The 22,860-nt window shown below is 42.0% G+C and overlaps 1 protein-coding gene across 5 annotated transcripts in view; it reads right to left on the bottom strand.

Moving 5' to 3' along the window:
• MAP7D2 (MAP7 domain containing 2) overlaps nt 1-18,126 on the bottom strand; it is a 92,969-nt gene extending 74,843 nt beyond the window's left edge. For all 5 annotated transcript variants that reach the window (XM_074814683.1, XM_074814682.1, XM_074814685.1 and 2 more), the window contains exon 1: nt 17,884-18,126. Coding sequence is in view for 4 of the 5 variants with exons in the window: in XM_074814682.1 (XP_074670783.1) it covers nt 17,884-17,926 (43 nt within the window). In the remaining variant the exon portion in view is untranslated. The remainder of the gene's footprint in view (nt 1-17,883) is intronic.
• Nucleotides 18,127-22,860: the final 4,734 nt, after the last annotated feature.

The following is a 22,860-nucleotide window of genomic DNA, read 5'->3' as shown; positions in this document are numbered from 1 at the left end:
CATCTCTAAGGCAGGGGGCTCTGCAGCCTCCTAAATATGTGGCCCTCTAGTTATAACTGGAAAATAAGCTTACATTCACCTGCAGACACAAAATAAGCAATAGAAATATGTACCCAATATCCAACAAGTAGAATTAATATAGTAGGTTAAGTTTTAGTCTTCATTAAATATACTTATATCATTTACTAATCCAGCTACATATTCTTCTCTTGACTACCTGCAATTTAGCAGTAAAAATACCCTACATGGATCAACAAGTTGTATAATCAAAGCAAAACTCAAATCAAAAGCCTCAAGTTCAATGATTTTTAGAATTTTTTTATTTTTATTTTTTTTCCCCCAAACCTAGTCCCAAATGCTTTGCTTCACAGGAACCCACGTATACAAGTTTACCTTTCTAAAACAGGGACGGGCAACTCTCATAACATCCACCCCCCATTTCCAATTATTATATTGCCAAAAGCTAGAACACCACAAACACTATTTGCTTAAGTAGGATGTGTTGTAACCACAGTGGTCAAAGGTTATAGTGACATACAGTATATATGGAGCAGTAATACTATTTATTATTAAACAAGCTTCTATTTCAGAGCCAGAGAAGCAACTGTGTGCCATAATTTTTTTTTAGGACACATCAATGTATCTATTGAGAGTGTCCTATGAAATCTGCCTATCTTCTTAAATGAAGAAGATATTTAAATGCAGTGATAGTGGTTTGAATGAAGTCATTACCAGCAATCAACTCAGTGGTGCCAAACCAACAGCCTCCTGGTCAAATGCTGACCACCATGCAAGTCACAGAGATCATGAGCAGGTTTCCCTTGCCTAGATGGGGCATCTCAACTCACACCCCGGGAAGGCCATCAGTATAATGAGGAAGACAGCAACTTGAAACAAACTGCTGCCACTGGAAAAGTCTCACGGACTGCATCTTTGTGAGTTTGCAAAAGGTTTCTGAGAAAGGCCAAGGCTGAGTGGAAGCTCCATGATTTGCTAGCTAGCAGCAAAACGCTCCTGCAGAGGGGAAAATGTCAGAGCAGACTGGCACTTAACCTTTGCAATGTGAATGATAAACCTGACTTGTAAACAGCACCTGGCTACCTGCCCACAGAAACACTGGCAGCAGGCTCAACCCAGTGTACGGGAGGGGGGATAACCAGCCCTCCTGCGCCTCTCCAGCACGACTGAAAGCCTGACCAGCAAGGATTAAAGTGACTGCTACAGCTGTCAGCATCTCATGAAGAGCGCATGGCGGTTCACAAATTTTCTCAGATACAGAGCACTCCATTACGACAGCTACAGCATCTCCAGTGTACTAGGGAGGGTGAGATTCATCCTGAACTTCAGTTGCCCGAGTAAAGAGACACCCAACTCTGAGATAGTAGCTCTCAGCTTCCCTCTCACTCACTTGCTGAAGAGCAGGGGTACTTCTAGGACCCGTCACCTCCTGAGGGAGGAATTTAGAAGTGCCTATTCCACTCTACTTAAAGGGAGCCCCAAGACAACCAGGGCAGCCAGAAGTCAGATGAACTCTTGCAGAGAACCTAATCATGCACAGTAATGCTATTTGTGCACTCTCCTACCAGGGAGGCATTAGGGTGCATACAGGAATGGGAAGATTTTCTACAGGTATTTTCAAAAATACCACCTGTCTTCATCTGCCTGCTTACTAACAACTGAAAACTGACACCACAGATAAAAACCGCCTGCATTGCTATTATATGTAAACATTGGGGGGAGGAAATCTCAAAATTCTACATTTTTATTGATGACAAAGGAAGAACATTAGGCAGCAGAACACAGATCCCTCCAGGGAAGGGATATTTAATGATGAATTTCCAGCTAAGTATCAAAGGCTTGTAAAAGAACACACTAAAACCAGGGTTTCCAACAGATTAGACTATCTAAAGCTCATATTTTTCAGTTCCATTATACATGACTATACCCTGCATCATCAGCCTTTGGGTTCCTGAACAAAGGCAGCACTCCTTCACCGTCAGAGGAACAGACCTTGAGGGAACGAAAGGACAGAATAGCAAGGCTTTGGGAAGGATGGAAAAAACACCAGCTAAAGCATCTTAGCACACAAACTAAAATATTAGGCACTTAATTTCATAATTATCTCCTTGGACTGCTAAAAAGATGAAACATAGCCTCAAAACCTATTTCATCAGAACTGAAACATTTAACAAGCAGAGTGCCTAAAATAGATGAAGAGAACCTAGTTCTTGATGTAACACTGACAAATCTGCACTGACGCCATCTTCTTTGCCTGTGACAAACCTGTGCAAACGCTCATTAGCGGGCACCATTTCCCAGGAAAGCATTTTCAACAAATTAACACAGTAATAGCACTAGCTTTCCAATATACTTCCAGGTTCAGCACTTGCTGAAGCTGAACGCTCAGAACAGCGTGAAACAGACAGCACTCACGCCCTGTTAACCTCAGAGATAAGAAATAAACCCGGGGAGAGCTCAGGGTTTTCATAGTTTAATGAAAGCACAGCAAGAGTGATGCTTGGAAAAGGTCACTAGGAAACAACAGCAGTGCAGTAATGCTAACATAAACGGCTCTACCTTTATTTAATCTTAATCCCGTTACCCTTTTTCCCATCATGACAATAAATCCCACTGAACCAAAGGGATATATGCTATTTTCTTCCTGCGACTATGTGTAAAAGAATTCTATGAGAAGTACAAGTAAATACAGGACACTTGCAAATTCTTATATATATGCATAAAATCTCTTACCAGAGGACAAAAAATAACAAACAGTAACAATAAAGAAATAACCTTACTGAACTGCAATTTTCTTTCTGTTGATATGCAGGATGAAAGATTTTTAAGTCAACACATTCAGCAGATGTTCCAGTATACAACCTCATACATTGATTTTTTCCAGGATCTAACAGGAGCAGGATGCTCCTTTTAAAAAATTCTTTCATAAAAGCAGAGATCTGACTAAAGATAAAAATCAATATGCAAACCCCTTATGTTTCCACATTTATAAATAAATATGTAACAGGACCATGAGGACAATCAATGAGTTGCTCTCTAATATAATGACATTTCTTCACAGAATAAGAATATATATGGACCCTGTTTATTCTTTAATTAATATATATACATTCTTTATTAAGCATGGTTTTGCTCAATTTTAGCCAAGTGTCTGGAATGCAAAAATCCCATTCTGTAAAAGAAATATTAGCAGATACCTTTTGATGAGTCAAGAATAGCAGAAACAGCTGGAGAAAAAAGCAATTTCATCAGTGAAAGATAATTCCCACATCCTGCACTATTCATCAGAGCCTAAGTCTGCCCATGCCCTGTGCTTCTAGGATGCTTTTCTCCACTCTGCATAGACACCTGCACAGACACCTGCACACTGTCTTCATATTAACTAAGTAGTAGGAGGCAAGATCTATTAAAAACAAAAGTATTTGCAAAAACTGTAGTTGAGAGTGGATTTTACAGCAGGTCTTTTGTCACTTATGGATGTTAAAAAGAGGGAATAGGAATGCCCTCTTCTCACCTTTTTTTCTTTGGCCTTCATTTTACACTTGACATAAATAAATTAAAGAGGTATTGCTCAAAAACAGATCCCTCAAGATTTTTTCCATGCAAACTATACCTATTCATAAAAGAAGTTCAATCCTCCTAACCACAGAGGAGACAAACTTCTGAGGCAAGAAAAAACGGTATTAATATCTCCAAATGAACAACCTTTACCTGTCTTAATACGTTGAATCAGCTTTTGAAAAGCATTATAAAAATAAAGCTGTTTTTGCAACAGTTGAGGAGAGAGGATAGCTGCAGAAATAGCACATAGGCGAGATTAAAATTTGAGAAATTCAGGTTATAGTTCCATGCTTTACCCATGGTATCCCAGCATCTTTAAAAAGTAATTACATAGTCTTAATCCTCTTGCAAGAAGCATGCTAGATAATGCACTACCAAATGTTAACAGATTCACCACTTATTTATTCCTCCATAATTTTTCAGAGCTTTGACACTTAAAATGATGAGCTTTTTCTCGCTTTTAAGCCAACATCTCTAAAAACAAAACAACACACCCACTTGCTTTCCAACGTCTTCTCTCCTCCCCCCCCCTTTTTTTTTTAATTCAAGCAAACTGAAAAGCTCTACATCCTTCTAGAGGATCAAGTCACAATCACCGATTAGCAAACGTATCTTCCTTGCAAAACTCAAACCCGACTAAGTAAGCTAAGTAGAAAGGGAAACATCAGAGCAAATATCACGAGTTAGTGACTTCAACTAATAATGATTTTTTACAGTATAGTACTCAAGCTGGGAGAAAAAAAATCAGTGCATCATGAGAAGGCTTAGGTAAAACAATACCAATTGCTCATTATCAGTAACATAAACATAGTTACAGTTATGTCTCGGCAGCATCAGCTACATAAAAGAACATGCTACATGTAAATAAGCATTCCCATTTCCGTACTTCCCCCACAACAAAACATCAGTTTGAGTTTCCCACCATTTTCCCCTCACCGACACTGTTCTTCAGACAACAGGCAGCTGCACAGAAAAATCACTGAATAATTTGGCAGAACTTGCCCGTGTATATCTGAAGCAGAGATTTTGTTTGCTCAGAACCTAAAAGCTCCTACAGAAAAACAAAGAGCGAATGGATTCCTTCCTTACTACTGACATCAAAGCTGTCAACGCTGTGCACGCTACCTCAACCATGGTTCATGTTAGTCATCATTAAGGCTTCCGTAGCATTAACACAGGCATAAAAAGAATAATACTAATATTTTGCACAAAATATTCCAAATACAGAGAAGGTTTTTGAAACTGAAAGCTTTCCACAATTGCAACAAGGTGAGGTTAACCCCACACTGCCTCACAGCTGTTTATACTGTCTCCCCAGCATAAGGCCCGTTTGCAAGACATGTGGATGCTCAGTATCCCAGCTTTGAACTGCAGACACCCCACTTTCTCACCTCCTTGAAATCAAGCCAAAGATGTGCCTTTGTTGTGGTTAAAGTTTCTTCCCCTATCATCTTCCCTAAGCAATCAGGACCCTGAGCGAGGCAACCACCTTCAGCTTTATGTTCCTTCTAGAGCTTCTGAAAAAAACCAGTTTCACACTCATTACTTTCAACTCTTCCTGCAGTGGACTGTTTTCACTATCCCTGCCAACATACACCTACCTCCCTGTAGTCTACCCCCTGCCTCCACACAAATGTATGAGGACACAGTTTAAAATACTTTTGCAAACTTCCACTCCCAACACACATTTATCTACTACTCTCACCCTGTCAGTCAAACTAAACTACTACACACCTTTCAGCAAGCTATATTTTAAAAAAAAAGACATGAAAGTAGTAAGGGAAATCTCCAACTTGCTCGATAGCTTACCATATTTGCTTGGATTAACTTTCCATCTCCTACATGTGTCTGTGCTGTACAGAAAAAACCTCACTCCTGTTGGCAGTTTGCTGTTCTGCCAACCATTTTAAAAAGCACATGCCCTCATGTTACAAACTAAGTGTTAAAAGAGCTGCTACTTCTCTATACTTAGCAGGCAATCTGTGTAGGAGATAAAAATACATACTATTTTGAAAGGCAAGAAAACTTTTAAGGATATTTTACACAACATTCAAAACTGAACCTTAATTTCCCCCCCCTTATTTACACTGCCCTGAACTTTTCATCAAGAGGAATACAGCAAGGCTAAATATCAAGAATAATTTTATAATGATTTTAAAAGCTCTCAGATCTGAAACTAAGCAGTTGTACACAGCCTTATATATTCCCTTCCCTTCAAATGCACTGAAAAAACTTGCCCTTGGGCATGTAAGGCTCTGACAGCGGGTTCCAGTTACAGCTCCTGATGAGAAGCACATATCAGCTAAGTAAGAGAAAAGGTGTTTTTTCAGGTAATTACTGTATGTCTTTAACTATCTTAGTAACTTAAATCCTGAAACACTGAAGGACAGCATGGATGTGCTAGGAATAGATCTGATATTTGGTGATGCTGTAGGTGGCAGCAGGATCTCTTCTACTCTCTCCTAACCCTAAAATCCTCCATAAAAATCTTAAAAAAAGACAGCAAAGCTGATACTGCTTTAGGGATACAATACACTTGCCACTGTTAAATTCCTTTCTACTAAAGAAATGGTAGAAGCCTATACCAGCAGAGTCCCCATGTGCAGAGTCCATGCAAAAAGAGCCACAGCAACATGCTTGCCTGTTGCAGTTTAGCTCCAGATGTGCCCACAGTCTGGTGCCATAAATCCCACTACATTCAGAACTAAAAATCCAACGCTTGCTAACAGCATTATGGCTGACATTTCTACTTTTTCCAGGAAGCTTGCATCTGACATTTCTCCCTGACAAAGAAGGCTCTCAAAGCAAGGAAAGCGGAGACTGTATCACGTTTTTCATGGAAGCTAACCAGCAGTGTCATTTATCTCTTAGTTCACTATACAGTGCAAACAGGTGAAAAATCTAGGTAACATATCAACTGCAGTATATAAAACAAGAGCCATGTCTACTTAAATGTAATTACTGCATTTAGAAATTGATAAATATTTAGCAATTACCGAGAGAGACTCGCTGTAAGAGCGGGAATTTGCTGCTGCCAAAGGAGCCTCAAGCCTCCTGCATCCACTTCTCCTGTTCTTTTCTCCTCTCCGCTTCTACGTGTCATGAACCAGGATGCAGTTGCTCCTTCTCCAGATCGATGGGCAAGAAAGCTTTCTTGTTTGGACTATAATTGGTTGGTCTAATAAAAAGGAGGTTATCTGTCCACAAACCTTGCCTCACTGGAGAGATATGTTCCTCAGATGCAGCATTATTAGCAGAAGGCAGCTGACATAGAGCTCCATGCCAGGACTGATTAGACACAGACTAACTGTAGTCAGATCAAAGTTCAAGACACACCTGTACAAGGAAAGGCTTTTGTTTGGTAGTGGCAACAGAAGGTAGTTCTGCTGAATGCAGAACACTGTATCACCATTGCTCTGGGGATGAAAGTCAGCACTAGCACAAAAATCCCGTGCTCTTCCAGAATTGTGTTTCACACGTAGATACAAATCAAGAGATAAGAGTTAGGGCTTGAAAAACCTGCCTACCCACAGCAAGTGAAAAGAGGAGAGGGATGAGTAGGTTGAGTTGGCTTAAGTAACAGAAACTAGTAAATATTTTGGGAGGGAAGAGGAGGAGTCAGAGTTGCAGCAAAAGTCGCATCCCCTCCTGTGCATGTAAGAGGAAAGCTTGAAAAAGAAAGAACAGGTCTACACACACACACAAGAAGGATGGCCTTCCTCTATGCTGAACTGACAGCAGCAAGAGGAATGGATTCACCTGCGGTTGCAGGCTATGGCACAACGAAAATTACATGTATACTGTCACAGACAGCCAAGTATACCCACCTTCTCTACCTCACTGAGAAGAATTAAAGCTAACAACAACAAAAAATTCAGTAGAAAATTGAGCATCCAAACTTCTTACATGAGAACACAAATGGTATTTGAAATTAAGTTCTCTCAAGCAAGCAAACATTTTGGTATTGTTTCTGTCCATAGGCAAGAGGACTAAGAGAGAAATATCTTTGGTTTTGCTTCTAGTACCTTTTTACTGATGCACTGAACATCTCTGAACAAAAAGGAGAAAGTCAGCTACCACCAGAAAATTAAGAGATTCTTGTGCCCAATGAAATGTTTGAAGACTCGGGGGCAGATACTTTAGTATAATGTGCTTGGGTAGATCCAGAACCAGGAGCCAAATCCTGCACCACCTTACCAAAGCAGTGCTAGCTGATGCACACTAAAAGAAGTTTTTCTCTCTACAAACCCAACACCATCAGCCCTTATAAGTTTGTGTAAACTACATCAAATTCAATTCCCAAAGACCTCAAACTGTATACTCAGTGGTTGTCATTCAAGCTCTCCCGACAAATAAATATGTATATTTGTTTATTTACTTCACTGTTCCCTAAAAAGAGTACTTAGCACCTGCCAGACAATGCTGAAACCACCTTTTAACTGAATGACACTGAAGAACTACAAACTGGGTTTATTCTGGCAAAGCATGAAGTAACAGAATAGAACATATAGATGGAAACAAAAAGTGGGGGCTGAATGCATTCAAATCTAGCTGGAGTTAAAGCTAGCTTTTAGCTGCTGAACAGTTGTTCCTATTCCTTTAGCAGTCTTCTTTCTTGGAACTTTCCAGCTATCCAATTTTATGAAGGACTGTACCATATAATCAGCCTGAAATGCTGCTTCACAGAATCAGCTCCAGCAGTTCTCAGCCATTGGGACTGAAGGTCAGAATACAAAAATTACATCTTCCAAGCACTACCTTATATCATAGGAGTTTTGACCAGAGTTTCTCAAGATGTGTGCATCACCAGGAGATATCTGGACTCATCTCAGTGCAAAATACCCCTTAGAAAACCATCTTGAGGACTTCTCCCCCTCTGCTTCTCTGAGTCTGTAACTTAAGGAAGTATATCACACCGCAACACGTGTTAACCAATAGCTGCCGTGAAGACTAGGAAAACATTCCTCAGTCTATTTGTTTCTTTGTTACCTTCAGTTTTCAAAGAGCTCTTTGATATGGTGATTCTCCATTTCTGAACAGTAATGCCTGAAGCAGAGGCTAAATAGCATGGAATGCATTTTCTTTTCCTTTCCACGTTTTTCCTCTTCCCAGTCTACTTGCCTTCCCTGCAGCTGCCACAAGAAAAATTTAAGAGCTACTTTAGCCCTCTGGGCTCCCACTGCAGGAGGCAGGTGGGCTGGTGAGAGGTCGATTCCTGCCAGAGCCCATCTGATGGGCCCAGCCTCCTCCTTGGCATCACACTTTTCCCTCTCTCCCTCTCCCCTCCTAAGGCTGGATGGAGCGGGGTGAGCTCTGCTGGAGCACGGAACACAAGAATGAATTACTGCACTGAGCGTAATTAGGAAGTTGGAGCGAGGAGCAGGCTAGAGCATGGGAATACATATATATGGAAGATATATCTAAGTCTTCTGGATACACCTCTAGCTCCTGGAACTGTAATTTGTGGGACACTAGGAAGCATACCATATGCTTGCTGTGATCTTATGCCCTACCCTCAATGTCTTCTAGTCACAGGGGAAGTCAGAGCAGTGATGGAGATCCTGCTGCTCTGATTAGTGACCATCCTTACGACCCTGTGAGCAGGGGCAAGCGGATCAGAATGGGGAAGGACAAAAACAGCCTTAGAGAGAAAAATAAAAAGCCAACTTATAAAAATCCAAGAGTTAACCTAGTAGGATGTCAGTTTATCAACAGCATAGGCGCACCATTATCAGCAAGGGGGTTTACATCAACAGAGAACTCAGTTGTCTTCCAGGAACATTACTGTGCTATTTTAAACACCTTTTGAGCTTCTACGTGGCCTGTAAGCTTGTCACTATGCTTTAGGGAGCATTCATTGCAAGGAACCTTGGTTGCATGAAGACCTCCTTTAGTCTTCAGTTTGTCTTCAGCATTACAAACAGAGCAGTCATGACAAAAATTGGATTTGAAAGTGGACGTGCTTGTACTCTGTAACATGACTTTCAGTTCCATTCACACATCCCTTAGACAACTTCATCACATAGATTAAATATATTAGATTCAAAGACAGGCTACCTATTCTTTTTAAGACACCCTTTGACAGCATGAGACTTAAAGGAAGACTGGATACAGGCAGTGACTATGGTGTAAGAACAGATACTACAAAACCTCAGAACAGAAAAAAAACATAAACCAAACCAGAGAAAACATACTGGGGGGGAATGCAGAACTGCCCTTAGATTATAAAAACTGTTATGAAAAACACACTCTTCCCGTTATCTGTAAATGCCTCAAATAATCTGAATAACCTGTGCAGTTATTTCTGTTTCAGATTTTCTTTCAGTTCTGTAACTTGATAATGCCACAGAAATCCAACCTTCCTGCATAATACTTTCTCTAAACAATCCCTCCCCGACGCATCACTCAAGCATTTTCATTCAGTGCCATAACCTGTTCTCAAAGAGCCATGAAACACATTCTGGACCACAATCCTGCAATCCAGCATCCTCATCCAGAACCTCATCAAAAAACCCATTTATGCCAAAGGAAGGCCACCCATTTATTTCACTGCACCATTAAACCACTTCCTATGACTATTGAAAATTGCCATGTTCACTTATAACCACAGCACTTAGTGCTACTAAAACCAGGAAACATAATGGAAATACTTATATCTATTAATAGACCATTAAGCATACCGGGAAAAGATGACCTGTGGCTGAAGCACAGTACTGAAAGTCAAGAAACTAAGAGTAAAGCCCTACTCCCTCTTCCCTTTAGGACAGGGAAAGGAGAACCAGCTCATCCATCATTTATTTTGGAAGCCACAATTGGTTTACTGTTTATTAACATTTTAAGAGCCCAAACAGCAGGTTTTCAGTCCTCTCCCTGAGGTCTCTTTCCCCAAACACAGAGTGGGTCTGTACACACACACACATTCAACAAAAACGAGGGAATGAAAATGAGTGGTGAGAGCAGGCAACTCACCAGCACAGAAAGAAAGCACTTCCCATTAGCTGATACCACCCTCCTGAGGGAAGGGAAATTAAACCCCTTTACTTAAAATATGTAAAATCACAGTAATGAAGCATGGGTAAACACTGCAATATCATCCTATTTTCCCTTCTGGGATAAAAGGAAAGGCCCTTCTGTGATTTGCCATGTAGCCAGCTTAGTAATATGAAAAAATATTTTTTTTTTCCATATGATTGGATTTTTTTTAAAATTAGGTTTATTTTACTTACAATATAATTGTATATTGAAGTTTATTCCAACTCAGTAATCAAGGCTAGTTTATTCAGCCTGGAGTATTCTTCAAACTATCACTTGATTTACTGCTGAAGTGAAAAAGCAGCAGTGCTCTCCCTGGCTAGGCAAGGGGAGACCCCTTCAGCACTCTTGCTGTAGTTAACAAACCCAGGCATGCCACACCACCTTAGGAAAATTTGTCTGTCTTTTCTGATCAAAGCCACATTAAGAGTTTCAGTATTCCACCACACCTACAACCAAAATTAGTTGCAAACTACAAATATGTGAATGAACATTTTGCTGAAATAAAGAAGAGCTCTGCTAGCTTCTGCATGGCATGAGACAAGTAATTTGATAATTCATATGGATTGAACCAAGCAAGGCATACTTCCAGATCTTACCTAATTGAAACAAAACCACAATACGTCCTCCAGCATCTGGCATTAAAACACACAAAACAATCAGCTATACCAGCGTTACTACTATTTTCTTGAAGATTTTTTGAGATGCTCTTACAGTTGCATCCACAAGCTGATACACAGTATTTTTTATCCAACGCATCCTTTTCTATCCTATCAAAAACCTCGGGCAGAAGTGATAAATTCTAGAGCCTCATTTTATTGGTTAAAATCACTGCTAGGAAAAAGGAGTATCTAAGAGAAATTATTCAACAAAGAAAAGTAGCTTTATGAAGCTTCACATACTTTCTTCTTCTAAAATGGCTGGATGCACAGTTCACCAATGATGGTGCTAACGTTATAGGATGTAAAATCCATTTTTCTTTTTCTGCAAGCAGACTCATTAATGTGCACATGGGACCAACAGGCAGCCAGCTCTGGTGTGAAGTACCAACTCAGAAGGCACCTCAGACTAAAACACTCATCATATCAAACCAAGTTAATACATATCCAGTGGACTGGTCCTCTTGGAAGGCAAATGCAAGCACACAGGAATGACTTTACAAAACAACAGATGTAATTATTAGTGAGGGGTTGACTTCAAAAGCTTGAACAATTCATCTATTTCTGTACTCAAAGTACAGAAAAAGGAGAGTTTCCAGATTTTTCACACATCAGAAAAAGAATCTGAATGCCCAAGACTCCGCCAAATATGTATTTACTCTTGTAATGGAAAACAGAAAGTACAAGAAGTTAAATATTATATAATGCACAGGAACAATCTATTTTGTTAAATCACCACAAGAAATTCAGCTCGACGTTGTGTTTTTCAAATTATCCCAAATGATAAAAGCACATATGTGTAACACTGGAACACAAAAAGTTGCAGTTTCCATATTGTAAAAGAATTAATTTAACAACAGTGAAACATTAATAAGAGAAGTTTGCTACTGGCACCTTTATTTTTGCCAAGAAAAATAGTATGAAACCACAGTGAAAGAACAAACTTTGGCACACTGAGAAACAAACAGTTTAGTTTAAAGCAAAATGACTTCAAAGCAAACAGCTATCACGGTGCAACTGTGCAAACCCTGCACAACATCAGGAATTCTTCTAGTCATCACTGCTTCAGACATTCTCACCAAAAAGTGGCTAAAAAGCCAAGAGGAGCCTACCTGCTACATAACTGAAATTTATGCAAAGATCACAGAAATCCTTTATCAATCTCAGCAAAGTAGACGTTTGTCTGCAGCACCTTAATACCACAAGAATGATCAGCCTCCTCTTGATCAAAGGAAAACAGACACAAACACATGAAAGCAGCAGCAAAAACTGCCAGATATTCGAGTGCAAAAGAGAAACTGATGCCCCAGAATTTAGGGCAAAATATTTCCACACAGTTTGGTAAGCAAAAATTATATACGCAAATAACACAGAAAATGAAAATAAGTACATACTTCACAAGACTTCATATCACAGAAGAGACAGATATTAAACAGCTAAGGAAAAGTGTAACTACTGTGGATGATTCATCTAATAGTTACAGGAAGAAAATGAAGAAGAAAAGTAAGATGTGACCAACAGGCATGTTAATATATTAATTTACTACATCTGCAGAAAGCCTAAAACATATATACATTATGTACATACATGCACAGAGCACACAAGACAATTCAAAAGCAGAAGGAATTCTGTATGAAACATTTTGATTACTGTAACTGCAACAAGAAGTACTTTACTAACATCCTTACAACACTCAGACCTGCAGAGTGCTGCTGGGTGTTAGAGTTTTAGGATCTTGACAGTTTCATGATACAAATGAAGAAAAGAAAAAAAAAGTACATTATTTGAATTACAGGCACAAAGTCTGGCAGATGTGTTACAGTATTTTAAATAATGTAACAATAACCTTTTTTCTTCCATTTTAACCATTAGGTAGATTTCCATTTTGTGAAACTCACTTACCTCTTACCTTTACACCCCCACACTACTTCATCATTCATCATTGTAGAGATAAAACACAGTGAAAGATATTTCTAAGTATCTATCTAAAGCCACTCCAGGGTAATATTATGCTGTAAAATACCTCCGTGCTTAACCAAGATTTCAAGTCACTTTCTTCACTGGGTAAGCTGCTTGAACACAAGTATATTAGGAAAACTAACACATATCATGCTCTTACATGTACTAATTCCAGCCACAGAAACTACACAGGTAATATATATCAAGTTGTAATGGCAATACCAAACACAAGTCAATTACAGCAAAATAACTCTGACATTATCTAAATGTCATAAACCATGCAAGTTAAAAAAAAAAATAAATCTGTTGCAGTACTGAAAGAATTTTGCTTTTGATTAGTGCAATAACCTTGGCTGAGTTACAGCATTACTACTCCTTCCATTATTTAAGCATATTATCCAGATTTTCCCCCTCAGCCAGTAGGAAAGATTCACAAGAAAGTTAAATTTGTCTGTGTAAAACAGGTGTATTTAACATACTTACTGACCCGAATCACTGTACCACAGTACACTGATTGCCAATTATAACCTGTCACACACACATCACCTGAAAGGTAACTAGATCAAACAGGACCTAGAAGATATACAGACCTCAAACAACCCGAAGTTATCAGGCTGAGAACAACTGTGAGAGCCAATTAAAGGAGAAAGATGGAAGCAGGTAGGCGACAACTTGAGCTGGTTGTTACTCAGCACAGTTAGCATTCCCATAATTTGCATTAGTTTCCTGATCAGCTGCATGTCCCCCCAACCTGTATGATGCAGTTATTTATAAAAATTCTATACAAACAATACTTCAAAAAAACCCCCAACACAACACATAAGTGGATATAGAACTTAAACTGAGAATAACTGCTTCTAGGATCTGCTCAACAGCTTCAGCCAGTAATAAATGAAGGGCTGAAAACTGCAATGCCCTATTAGAGAGGGGGTGCAAAAAGCAGGTTTCATGAGGAGTGGTCAAGATAACTGGAACAGAGAAGAGTCAAACAAGCTACACATCAATACTGACACTGGGACCTTCTGACAGAGGTGAAACACACAAGAAGGCAGTAAGATTTTTTTTTCATCACCTGAACAGTCCATAATTAAACAGAATTAAAAGCCTTGCTCTTACTTTTCTGTAGCCTTAAAATGCATTTGTAAGTGAATGATAGATATGAATAAGATTTTAAAAGCATTTCCCCTGTCAGCTTTGCTCCACACACATTAAAAGACCAATAACTAAGAAAGTTATAATTGCATTATTTATTCATGAGACAAAATGTGCCTTACTACATAAATCTTCATATAACATCAACATGCAGGATATATCGTTTCATTTACATTAAATATGTACATGCTCCTTCAACTAGCATGTCTAGAAATAATTACCTAATATTAAAAAAAGCATCCCTAATGCCTTTCCACTGCTATGGATACACCAGTCACTAAAGCAATAGTAGATATGTGACACTATATAACAATGTCTTATAAACACTAAAGTTTTCAGATGCTTCACTTTCGTAAAATGTATATTTCAAGCAATATACCTTCCTTTTATTTCTGCAATTTTAGAATTCAAAGGCAAGGGTTTTTTTCACTGCAATTTAATGAAACAGTTGGAAAGGGATCTGACTTTTTTTTGAAAGGACAGAAGTAAAGCCTGTCAGTGTTACAGTATTTTAAATAATAAAACAATAACCTTGAGAGGATTTAGTGTACTAAACTGCTCTGAACTAAACCCTATACTTGCAAATAGTAATGTCACATGAAAAGCAGCACATGAATTAACCTTGGGGATAAACAAGCTTGAATGTCCACATATGAGAGAAAATAATATAGTACAAAAAAAAAGTGTTAAGTATACTTTCTTTAAATCATTTTTGCCGATAAGAAATCATTTGGAAAAGCACTGCTATCGAGAAACACCCACACAGTATTTTTTAAAGAAATACACACACAAACTCTCACACACACTGTTTTTGTGATATACAGCCTAAGCTGGCACAACACAGTCTTTTCTTAAATACTTTCAGAGCTGACCAACTTTTCTCTAAGAAAAAATATATTTTGCTCTGAAAACCAAAGTGTTCAGCATTTCAAGCTCTCAAAATATACATTAAGCAAATTTCACTGGGCAGCAAAAGTGAAGACATTCAATACTCACCAGCTTGTCCTTCAAATGCTATTTAGTCATTACCATTACTACAGCAGCAATAATGCCTACATTTTGGTCACCTAACGCCCTCCCTGACAAAAAGATTCCTGCAGTGTCTTCTCAGGCTGTAGCATCTCTATTATTTGTCACATGCCTTTGATTTTTGGCAAAGAGCTCTGCAAAAACTATTTGCTTGTGCCACAGAGTTTTGCTACTTTTTGCAGAATTATAAACCATTGAACAATAGTCTCTTCCCTAGTAGTCAAGAGATGCAAATACCTTCCCTTACTGCAGGCCTGTTTGTTACAGCTTGATCTGGGCAGTCTGAAGTGACGGACAGGCTAAATCTGGTGCCTCACTTCCACTGCCATCCTACCTTCAGCACTGGAAGACACCAGCGACCAAAACTCAGGTGCTATCAGAGAACTACAAAGTTTGGGAAGGGGGAAGGTGGTTGCAGCCACCACCCGCTGCTGGGGCAGCACACTTCTAGGGGGCAACACAGTGGGAGGGAACATTTTCCTTTGGAACACCGAGGTAAGATTCTTCCTATCCCTATGAACAAGATGAGGACTCCAGGACCAAGATGTACATACAAACATGTGAATTGAGAGCATCATTTCCCCCATCCATGTTAACAATTTGCATTAGTAGCTGTTGTGCTTGTTACAAAATTGGTAAACTGGGTCCCCCATTCTCTGCTGCAAGAGATCCAAATCCCATCCACAGTGCCGTCTGTAACCACACACACAATCTTCCACACCTATTACCTTTTACATCTATTATCTTCTAGCAGCCAAGTCAAATAAAATAACAGAGTTGACTGAGACCACTCTATACTGCTGTGCTTGGGCATTAGTGTTCAAACGTCAATGCTTGACCACAAGTGATTACACTTGTTCGTTTGATATCATCTTTAATTATACCACATGGTGCCTTTTCTATGGATTCTCAATCTCATACAGGGTGAAAAATAGATGATGTCCTGATCTATATAATGATCAAAGCCTTTTTGCAACATTTGCCTCTGAAGTTAGATAAAGCAGGAAAATACAAAAAAATAAAACATCTGGGAAGAGTACAAGTGAATATTGGGCAGATTTCCTTAAGCTTTAGAAAGAAGGCAAAAAAAAAGTCACAAATATAAATTTTGAGCATTGTTTTTCTCTCTTCTCTTTCATGTGAAACATGAAAAAAATGGAGACCCACGACCTAGAAGTGCTTAACTGCAACTGCTTACAGCAGGAGCTGTGACTGCTGGGCACAGGAGGAAGGCAACAAACAGCAAACACAGGCATTCCCAGCTCCCTCCTTGGCTCCCCACACACTGTTACCTCAGAAGAGTCAAAGACTCAGATTCATCTTCCCACTCCATAGACCTGGGATAATACTACTTCCTCATCTCCCAAAGCAATTGCAAAGCTACTTTTAGAAACTACAGTGGCTGAGGACAAGAGGGAAACTAATTCCCTCTTACACCCCAGGTTTAGATGGTTTGCCATCCACAAACCAAAGGCCCCGTATCAGATAATTAAAGTAACAGTATAATGAGCAGCTGCCTAACACCTTAATCACTGCTCACCTCATAGTTTGAACCAGGGAGAGGTCATGTGAAGAAAAAGCTGCCAGACCCACCCTAACACCTACACCGAGGCCAGGAGGTAAGGTCACAACCACCAGCCTTGGCCCAACCAGGTGCTGGGGGAGTTGATCCCATGCCACATGCAACTCCACACACTGCAGCAGCCTCCACCACCTCTCACACACCCTTTTTGCCCTCGGAAATTAGAAGTTATGTTCACCGAGCAACTAGGAGGGACCTTAACCGGAGCCGTGCCTATACAAGGGCTCGGAGTGAGGCGTTCACGCTCGATACCAGCTCAACCAGTTTGCTGCCCTGGTTGGCCAACCAGCACAGGCAGGCCCAGGCACCGCTGAAAATTAGGTTTATAAATCGCTCCCTCGCCGCTCTCCACTTCGGGGCAAAACCAAGCTGCCGCCCTCCCCGGCAGCACCGCCGGCGGTCGGGGAAATCGCGGCGGCACACGCGGCTGCCTGCCGAGCCCGACCCGCCGCACAAAAGCCACCTCATGGCAAACACCTCCCGCACCACAAAGGCGGCACCAGAGGAAGGGGTACGCCGGGGGCCTCGGGCGAGACCCGCTCTGCGTTCCCCCCAGTTCCCCCTGCTCCGTCAACCGCCGGCTCCCCCCGCCGAAGAAAACGCGCCTCCTCCCTCCGCGGGGCCGGGGCTGCCCCCCCTCCGCGCCCCACGGCGGCCCCGGGCCCGGCCCGAGATGGCGGCCGGACCCTCCCGCCGCCGCCCCCTCAGCGCCGCGCCGACCAGCACCTGCCAGACGGGCGGTGGAGTGACCCTCGCCCGCCGCCCCTCTGAGCTCTGGCAGCCCCAGCTCGGGGCCCGAGGGGACGGGACAGCGTCGGGGGCAGCTGAGGGAGGCGGGCGGGCGAGCCGCCGTCCTCCGGCACCTTGCGGGGCCGCAGGCTCATCCCCTACCTGTCGCCCGCGGGTAGCTGCGCGCAGCCCCCGGCTCCGCCATCTTCCTCGGACGGTGGCCACCGCCGCGTCCTGCCGCCGCCGGGGCTCGGCTCCGCTCCGCGGCGCCCAGCGGCCGCCGCACAGGCGCACTGCCCGCCCCGCGGCACCTGACACGGCGCGGCAGGCGGGGAGGAGCGGGAACAGGAGTGGGGCCGGGCACGGCAGCAGCCCGGTACCGCTCAGCGGCGGCTCCGCGCCCGGTGCCGCCTGCGCGGGGCGGGTCGGCTCCCGCGCCGCCAGGTGCTGCCTCTGCCCCGCCCCGCAGCGCTGAGGGGAGGGGAGGGGAAGGGAAGGGAAGGGAAGGGGGGTCCCGCCGGCAGCCCCTCGGGAGAGCCTCGCCCCACCCTGCCCCCCGCGGCAGCTGCGGCGGGCAGCGCGGCACCTCGGCCGGCGGGACGGGGAGGGCCGGGCCGGGCCTGGCCGCGGGGCGCCGCCGGTTCGGGGGGGAAGGCCTGGCCCGCCGCCCGCTTGTCACTTCGCCCCATGGGGCCGCGCACCGTCAGGCGAGGCGGCGCGGCCGGGCCTGTGCGCTGGTGACCCGGCACGTTTATTCGGTTTATCTCGGAGAGCCAGGCAACGTGCCCTCCGGCTTTCCGGCAGGTTCTGCCATTTTTTCCAGGTTTTTCCAGAATTTTCCATCCAGGAGGCTGCGTGCGCTGTTCACAGCTGCACCCCGCCTCGGTGATGGCACTGAGGAAGGCACAGTGTGTCCTCCTGGTCCGGTGGCTGCTCGCCATTCCCCCCAGGGCCGTCCCCATGCACGGGCCAGCGGATGGCCCCGCCGCAGCAGTACTGTTTGGTACTCAGGAGAGTCGTCTTTTTTTCTCCTAAACATGTATATGCTAGCGGTCAAAAAACCCCCAGAAGTTTTAACACACAGCTTGCAGAGCTGTTTTGCTCCCACTTTCCTGTTTTTTGCTGCTGCTGCTTGACCATGTGGAGATGCCACAGTGGTACAGGAACGTGCATGGCCCTTGGGGCAGCTCCTGCTCCACGGCCTCGAAACCAGTTGCCAGAACTGGTGCTAGATGCCAAATACCTTATTCCTCATCTTCAATGCCAGTTTACCAAAATTGAAATTTAAGACATGTTTAAGCCTCCCACTTCCCATTCTTAGTCCTGCTGTTCTTTTTGACTAGCAATTATATTCCCATTATATTCTTTAGCTGAAAATACAGACCATAGTCAATATAAGGGGGTGGAGGAGGAAAGTATTTTCCTTTTTTTTTTTCGTTTTTTTTTGAAAGCATTTGTTTTGGTATTCCTGATGTGTCTCCCAGTAAATAGCTATTTCTTTTTAAGTGCGAATTACTCTGTTGGTGTGCTGGTCAATTTGTCTTCCATCTATCCATTCAAGTGGTGTCCTCCTGTTTGGGTTCACACACCTCAGTAAAAATTGAACTAGACAGATTTAGTTTTTGTTGGTGTGTATAGTAACAATTACTCCTAATGTTGCCTTCTCAGTGAAAGACTTCATTTTTGTTGTTTATCACTGCCAAGTTTAAAAGTGTCAATTGACACTTTTCATGTCAGCTGTTTCTCAGGGTAAACTTCTGTCAAGGGGCTGTGCTTAAAATTATTCTACCTGTCTAAAGATGAAATTGTGCTGTTTTGCTCATGTTACAGAAGAAAAATCCTACCTGTTTTACTGTAGCTGTGCCTCCTGGTTTCCAGGGGCTCCTTTGGCAACAAAACCAAGAGGAAGGCTCTCCTCTAATCTTAACTGATCTTTAGCCTATTGGTGCCTAACAAACACACGCGACAGAACAGCTGGTCTCAGTGTGAGTTGCATGGGCTTAGCGCTGAGGGAAACGAAACAGAGGATGAGTTTGCAGGACTGGGAATTAGGAAAGCGGGGAATGGATGTGGGGGATACAAAGGGACAGGAAAAGGTGGAGGAGTATGGCCACAAGCTGGGAAGGGGGTATGAGAGTATCTGCAGGGAGGGTATTTGGGCGGGAGCTGGTGGCTGGGTAGAGAGGGACGGACAGAACCACAGGAGAATCTACCCTGGGGAACGTGAGCTTGCTAGTGGTGGCTCTCAAGCAGTCATGAAGCCCGTAAGTGTAGCGTGTCACACAGGGAAATAATTTCCTCTCATAGCTGGCTCACAGCCTCACCAATATTCAGACGAAGTCATGCAGTGAAAGAAAGATTTTAAAGTAAACTTAAGGAAACTGTATGAAAAAGATTAAAGCTCCAAAGACAAAAACCTCCCCCGTATTATTGTATGTAGTATGTGATATGAGTCAGTTTTTAAATTACCTTTGTGGAGTGTTTTTTCTGCAGGGCTTCTGCCTCATTCAGTGCAAAGGATGTGTTTAATTAATGTATAGTTCTTCAGTGTTTCTCTTCATTTTCATCATGTAAAGTAGAATCTTTCATGTCATATTCACTGTACATTCTTCAAATCTTGCCTTCAAGGCAGGCTAATTAATTTTCATGATGGCTTTCGTGTAGTACTTTCATAACTCCTTCAAGCATTAATAAATTTAACTTTATAACAGCCTTCTAAGTTGAAGTAGCGCTATTATCACATTTTACACACAGGGTAAAACTAACAAGGTAACGGATCTGGAGTTGTCCATAGTTGTTTGTTGATTCTTTTACGTTGTAGAGGTTGGTAGGTTGTTTTAAAGCAGGAAATAGTGGGTTTAATACAGTATGCATCTACCAGCGTCTAAGAAACAAGACCATAACTGTTCTTTCTCAGGTCTGACTTTGAATACTTTATGGATCTTTAAGCACCAGATGTAGTGGGTTACTTAGAATCTACAAAACTTTGATATGCACTTACATCCTGGAGTCAGGAGCTAGTTTCAGGCATATCTGTGTATCCTTCTTTATGACAGATAGAGGAACTCTAGGGAATTTTTTAATCTTCAACATTTAAAAAGGAAGTTATGAACTGTTTAATTTTGCCCATACTTCACAGAACAAGATCATTTTCTTGACAGTAGCAGCTAAAGGGGCTTTTCTAGCTGTGATGGGACTACAGCCAGTGTCTGCATGGTTAGAGTTGGAGATGTCACCATGTCCCTCTCCAACGCTCCACCCCCCACCTTGCTCTACTGTCCCTTCATATCACAATAAAGGAAATAGTCCTAGAGGCAGCATGTCACCAGGAGCCATGTGAGGCTCCACTTTTGAGTGAAAGGGAAAGGAATACATAACCCGACAGCTCTACAGCTTTGGGGAGCTGAGGGATGGGACAAGGAAGTTTCTCCTCACCCCCAGGATCAGGAGTGTGAATTATCACAGCGCTGTCTGTGAGGGCAGGGAGACGGGCAGGGAGAAGCTGTGTGTGTGCTGGGCTGTAGCCAGCCTCTTATCAGGTCTTTGGCATGAATTAAAGGCAATGCAAGAATTCTCTTAAGTGCAACTTATGTCTGTAAGGCCCATCGCGTTGAGCCCTCTGATTGGGAAGGTGTTTTATTGCAGACGCTGGTTATTCTGCTTTCTTCATCTGATGCCCAGTTTGTCCTTCTGTGAATGAAACTCTGGTAATACTTGCTCCAGATTGTTGTATTTTAAAGTGTTTTTCTTTCTTTTATGGTGTGTTGTGCACTGTTAAAATCAACACCATTTTGGGTTTCTTCTGTGGAAAAAATTTTTCCCCTCTTATGAAACATTTTCAGCAGGTGCTGTATTTAAACAGGTCTGTGCAAATATTCATACATGATCTACAGTAGGTGTTGGTCAATGTAAGTCAGGGAAAATCTCAGAGGTAAATCTGCAGAGAGGTAAAGTCTTAAAGTCAGTTCAGGATTCAGGCAGAAGGAAGCTGGAGGGACTGCTAATTTTGCCACCTTAACAGACATTAAAATAAAAATTGTCAAAAGTGTAAACTAATTTTGAAAAGCTTGGCTTCTTTTTTCCGTGTTTTTTGTATCTTGTGGTTGTATCTATGGGACCAAAGCCATCTATCCCTAAGAGTGCTTCTGAGGGAAAACAGAATGGTGAGCCCTGAGCAAACTGGCCAAATCTACAATGTAACAAATCTACAGTGGTCCAGTTTCTGCTCTATTTCACCATTTTGAATCAATAGCCAACAAGTTGAGAACCCATAAAAGTGAGGTAAACAGAATGGCTGCCCGTAGTATTTCAGTTAGAGCAACTGGCCCAGCATCACGCAGACACTGTGTGCCAAAGATGGGAAATCCAGTTCTCCCAGGCAGTATTTGCCTGCTTTAACTTCAAAATCATCCTTCCTTTTCTAAAACTGCTTCAAGTCCAGTGCCTCATAACTTCTGAATGAAACTGAGTGCTCACACCAAAGTATTTTTATAGACGATACAAATTCATCTGAAGAGAAGTACTCCTCTTGATCAGGTAATTTCGTGTCCTCCAAGAAAAACACAACATGACTCAGGAGTTAAAAAGAGTGTTTTAACACATATATCAGAAACTGAAGAAAGGTGGTGGGTATAACTAATTATAGTTATTCCTGATTGTTGAAATATTAACTCACCAACTTAAGCATTCCCCTAAAATAGATTATAAATCATAATTATACTTAGAGAGTTATTGAGAAATAAGGTTTGCAAATGACAGAAATGCTCATGTTCTAACTGATAAGAAATCTTCCTCGTGAGGGATCTGTTTACACAAAAAATTCATGGGCACTGAGTCAATAAACTGAGACATGGTATAATAACTGAGAAAATCTTTTTTTCCCAGTTGCTTGAAACCTTTCTATAAAATGTGTTGGTGGTGTCAGTCTTGAAGCTAGATATCAACAACAAAATGGTGCTCTGTTTCAAAACCACAGGTTTGAAATCAAAAGTCATGGCTGTATTTCTAAAGGACTTCTACCTTTTAGTTATGAATGTTTTTATAAAATATAGCTGAGTTTTTCCTGGTGAAATGGCTTTGATTTCTGTTTGTCTCTTGCTGTCTAAGAAACCATGGGCAAAATATCCGCAGAAATAAAAC

The sequence above is a fragment of the Strix aluco genome, chromosome 2 (genome assembly GCF_031877795.1).
Source record: "Strix aluco isolate bStrAlu1 chromosome 2, bStrAlu1.hap1, whole genome shotgun sequence".
Classification (NCBI taxonomy): domain Eukaryota; kingdom Metazoa; phylum Chordata; class Aves; order Strigiformes; family Strigidae; genus Strix; species Strix aluco.
Note: the sequence above shows the minus strand (reverse complement) of the source record. Positions and strands in the feature narration are given on the sequence as shown.